Source organism: Clupea harengus, chromosome 4 (genome assembly GCF_900700415.2).
Source record: "Clupea harengus chromosome 4, Ch_v2.0.2, whole genome shotgun sequence".
NCBI lineage: Eukaryota > Metazoa > Chordata > Actinopteri > Clupeiformes > Clupeidae > Clupea > Clupea harengus.
The window spans coordinates 205,821-210,820 of record NC_045155.1 but is presented as its reverse complement, the minus strand read 5'-3'; the positions used below and the strand labels follow the sequence as shown (position 1 = coordinate 210,820).

The following is a 5,000-nucleotide window of genomic DNA, read 5'->3' as shown; positions in this document are numbered from 1 at the left end:
TTGCCTGATTTTCAATTTGAAAAAAAATGACTTGGTTGGCCACCAACAAACAGAGGTGAAATTATGCTGAATTATGGTGAAATTATGGTGAATTATGAGTTTTCTCAAAATCGAGGGCAACACATTTTTTTAGAGTGTTGTGCTTTTTCATAGAGGAAGTAAAATAAACTGGTGTGGGTTCAGGGACTTTTACAAACTTTGTGTTTCCCAGTAGGTAGGTAAGTAAGTTTGGTTTGATGCCATATCAGCACCAGTGGCAAAATTGTTTTTTTGTAAAATTGATATAAATTAATAATTGAAATAAATAAATAAACAGCTACATAGATAAATAAATATCTAAACAAGATGCTTCAAAAATAAAATAAAATCTAAAACAGTTTGTAGCTGCACCTTATTAAAAACCTACTTAAAGAATAAAATGAAACACAAATAAAATGAGTGGCCTTGTGACACTTAGAGAGTAAAATATGAGACGTTCTGCAAAAATAGTGTGTGTGTGTGTGTGTGTGTGTGTGTGTTGTGTGTGTGTGTGAGGTGTGTGTGTGTGTGTGTGTGTGTGTGTGTGTGTGTGTGTGTGTGTGTGTGTGGTGTGTGTGTGTGTGTGTGTGTGTGTGTGTGAGGTGTGTGTGTGTGTGTGTGTGTGTGTGTGAGGTGTGTGTGTGTGTGTGTGTGTGTGTGTGTGAGGTGTGTGTGTGTGTGAGTGTGTGGTGTGTTGGTGTGTGTGTGTGTGTGTGTGTGAGTGTGTGAGTGTGTGTGTGTGTGTGTGTGTGTGTGAGTGTGTGAGTGTGTGTGTGTGTGTGTGAGTGTGTGTGTGTGTGTGTGTGTGTGGTGTGTGTGTGTGTGTGTGTGTGTGTGTGTGGTTGAGGTTGATGGTGGTTCTTGTCCTTTGGGTGAGCTCTGAGTGACGGCACTCTGGCATTGCTGATTTTAATACTAAGGAGAGTAACGACACCCTGATGGACTCCCAGTTGTTTGCGAGTGTGAATTCGAAAGACTTGTTTATTGGACAAAACGTTGGAAATGAAAATGGGAAGTATCCTCTGAAACCCATTTTATGTAGGTCCTTTAGAATGCCATATCGCCATGTTGTATCTTATGCTTTTTCTAGGTACAAAAGACAGCAATCACATATTCCCTTCTGTTAACACCATCAGGTACACAGGACTCTAATCGGATAGGATGATCTAATGTGCTCTCTCCCTCGTCTCAAACCACATTGGTTCTCACGCAAATGATCCTCAGATTCAAGTGTCCAATCAAGACCACTATTATTCACCATTCTGCCCATGCTTTTACAAAAACAACTTGTCAGAGCTTTTGGGGGCGGTAAATGCTAGAATCCGTATGGTCCTTTCCTGGTGTCAGAATGGGTATAATGTATTGCTTCCTGCCGGATCCTAGGTACGTTTCCTGACTTCCGGATGATGTAAAAACTTCCCAAGAGCAGAGATAACACACGCCGGAGCGGAGGTAAGTGTTTTAACAATTGATAAAGTATTTCCTCTGGCCCCACAGCAGTGAGAGCCATGAGAGTTTCTTATGGGGTCCAAGAGCTCCTCCGCTGTGAAAGGCTGATTGTATGGCTGTACTGCATCATCTGAGCAGAGAGCTGTTTTTGCTCTTCCTGAAACCTGTGTAGTCAAATCAGGACGACGAATGCCTCTGCTAGCTAGGCTGGCCTGCTATTTCTTGTTTTGGCTTTGTGGTTTCGCAGCGACGGGTAGAGCCTGTTTGTCCTGTGGGAGAGACACGTGATCTCGATACTAACACTGACGAAAACACACACTGGATGTGGAAGTATAACCTAAGCATCATCACTCACAAGGCCAAATTATATGAAGGGGGGAAATCCCATGGGCACACACAGGACGTGGCACAGAACCGGCATCTGGACCCAGTTCCCATGGGCACACACAGGGCGTGGCACAGAACCGGCATCTGGACCCAGTTCCCATGGGCACACACAGGGCGTGGCACAGAACCGGCATCTGGACCCAGTTCTCTCACCTTGTAAAAGGAGTCCATGGACATGAGCACCACCCAGGGGACGTCCAGAGCCTCGATGATCTTGCGGGCCACGGTGGTTTTACCCGAGGCACTGCCTCCGCACAGGCCTGTGGCGAGACAAACGGGGGGGGCACATGACCCGTAACATTAGCGGCGGCTACAGGCTACAGGCCTGTCACATGGCTTCAGTTAACACTGAACGGAAACACTCTCACCATTGTAAATCCCCCGAAGCTAAAGCCACCATTGTTCCATCAACACTCAGACAATTACTGAACTACTGGCTGAGTAGTACCCCTCATGCCAATCCAAGTTGAGCCCCTTAGGACAATACACATTGAGAGTTGTGTGTTTGGCTTTAGTCAGAATTATAGCTGGTTTATGATTGGTCTACAGCCTCTAACAGCTAAGCTGATGACACAGGCAGAGAGGCAGAGTTACTTCCTTAATTCCTGGCTTTGACAGAAATGCTTGCGGTTTGTCTCCCCAAGCTTTTTTAAAATAGACAATTCCAAGGCGGTGACTCAACGAGAATATGCCTCTTGTGGTTATAGTCATCACATGCAGTATTGGGGCTTGTGTACAATTCTGTTAAAACCCCATTAAAGTATTAGAGGCCTATGGTGGACAGTGGACTCTTCTCCAGGTTTCAATAATAATAATAATAATAATAATAATAAAACTTTATTTATATAGCACCTTTCATGCAAAAGAATGCAGCTCAAAGTGCTTTCAATGGCTAGGTGTTCTTGAATTGAGAGGCAACGCTGTGAATGAAACCCACTAGCTCAGTGAAAGACATTTTGATATTTACTTACAATTGAATGTTTAAATCCATCTCGTTCTAATCTATAAACCTTCTTATCGTGATGAACCCGAACCTTTCCACCTTCATGGTTCTCCATCAGACACTTTAAGCACTTTGAGCTGCATTCTTTTGCATGGAAGGTGCTATATAAATAAAGTTTTATTATTATTATTATTATTATCAGACACTCTCCATCGGTGGTGTCCTAAACCTGAACTTCTTCCCCTGTGTGTTATGATAAATCTGAACCTTTCCATGGTTCTCAACCTGAACTTCTCTCTCCCTGTTTAATTCTGAACCTTCCTCTTTCTATCTGTGGTGTGATCTTTCCAGCTCTACGGTTCTCAAACTAACCTCTCCATCTGTGGTGTGATCTTTCCAGCTCTACGGTTCTCAACCTGAACCTCTCCATCTGCGGAGTCCTACACCTAACCAGTAATTCTCAACCTGAACCTCTCCATCTGTGGAGTCCTACACCTAACCAGTAATTCTCAACCTGAACCTCTCCATCTGTGGAGTCCTACACCTAACCAGTAATTCTCAACCTGAACCTCTCCATCTGTGGAGTCCTACACCTAACCAGTAATTCTCAACCTGAACCTCTCCATCTGTGGAGTCCTACACCTAACCAGTAATTCTCAACCTGAACCTCTCCATCTGTGGAGTCCTACACCTAACCAGTAATTCTCAACCTGAACCTTTTCATCTCTTGTTGTTCTGATCCCTGTTGTGTGTGTCTCTCACCGATGACGAAGGCCTCCTTCGACTGGGTCCCATGCTCGTTGTACCAGGGCGGGCGCCCAGCGGTGTAGATGGTCCTCTTGCTCGTCCTCAGAAGCGGTGGCTCCGACTTGCACTGGCTGGTGGTCCGTTTCCGTGGCGATAGGCCGCTGCTGACAGCGGGGAGGAGTCTGTCGAGGGAGCCCTCACCGCCGCCGCTACAAACAAAACAGAAAACGATAGGAGTCACGGCGATAGGAGTCACGGCGATAGGAGTCACGACGTGATTTACTGCCGCCAAGGTTAACTTTGATATGGCTTCAGTATGTGCCGGAGGTTGAACCTGATACCGGTATATCCTGCTTGTTTGCCTAATGCTTTGTTTTCGCTCCAGGTCGTCAACTGCTGGGACTTAATTGCACCCTTATCTGATATCTGTGAGCTGGATCGTGTGTGCAAAACACTCCAGCAGTCCTGAGGGTCTTTCTAAAGGCATAGTCTGTGCTTCTGACAGAAGTTACCTCTTTTGAAACTCAACAGACACCCCTGCCCCCGCCCCGCCCCCGTCCCCTTAAAGCTCCTGTCAAACTCTGCCTGTCCTCAAGTTCATGCATGTGTGAGGCCTTGATTGACAGACTGGTCCTTGTTCTGAATGGGTGGAAGCCTCCTTGACTGAACTGGTTTGATGATGCAGAACCGATACACAAAATAACTTTCATTTCCAGGGTGCGGTCACAGAGACTGGGCTCTTCAGAGTCAACAGTAACTATAGTCAACTTTATTTGACTATTAAACCATATTAGTAATGCCCAAAGAAATACAATTGGCGATTTTTCTTCAAGGCAGCATATCTGAACTAGGTGACATTAAGGAAATAAGGGGAAATAGACAAACCTGCCTGTCAGAGAACATTAATTAAATAAAATAAAATAAATTAAATTAGCTTCATTTTGTAAAATGAAGCATAATGAATACGCACAAGCCAGGAATGGTCTAGTTCACTGGTGTCAGAAAGCGGCTTTACCGGAGAAAAGGAGAAAAGCCGTCTCTCTTCCTATTGCCGTGTTAAACCGCTCTGGAGACCATACCTGCATGCCTTACTCTTCCCCAACCAAAACCCGAGGCTAGGTGTGACAGATACTGCATAACTGCTCCTCAATGCCAACCAACAACAACAACAACAACAATTACATTAACTTCAGAAAGACAAAAAAAACAAGCACACAATCATTTCTGTCACTGCTGAAGTGTGGTTGGGCTGTGTTAAGGGGATCAATGAAGCTCCTGCAGTTACTGGTTACAAGAGATGACACCCTGAGGACGTTTGCACCCCGTGCTCAGGTGTCACATCAGGTGTCGCACAGGTGAGTTGTTTGGACGACACCACCGATGATCAGGTGAGCTGCCTGCCAATGTCTGGGAGTTGCGTTCTCTCTTTAACAGAAGGGGCAGAGGTGCACTAAGC

General features: G+C 45.2%; 1 protein-coding gene across 5 annotated transcripts in view; it reads right to left on the bottom strand.

Annotated features, from left to right (window-relative positions):
* Positions 1 to 5,000, bottom strand: part of uckl1b (uridine-cytidine kinase 1-like 1b) — a 35,323-nt gene that overhangs the window by 22,536 nt on the left and 7,787 nt on the right. For all 5 annotated transcript variants that reach the window (XM_012841749.3, XM_031565633.2, XM_012841747.3 and 2 more), the window contains exons 2-3: positions 3,560 to 3,753; positions 2,008 to 2,114 (exon numbers count right to left, since the gene is read on the bottom strand). In XM_012841749.3, coding sequence (XP_012697203.2) covers positions 2,008 to 2,114; positions 3,560 to 3,753 — 301 coding nt within the window. The remainder of the gene's footprint in view (positions 1 to 2,007; positions 2,115 to 3,559; positions 3,754 to 5,000) is intronic.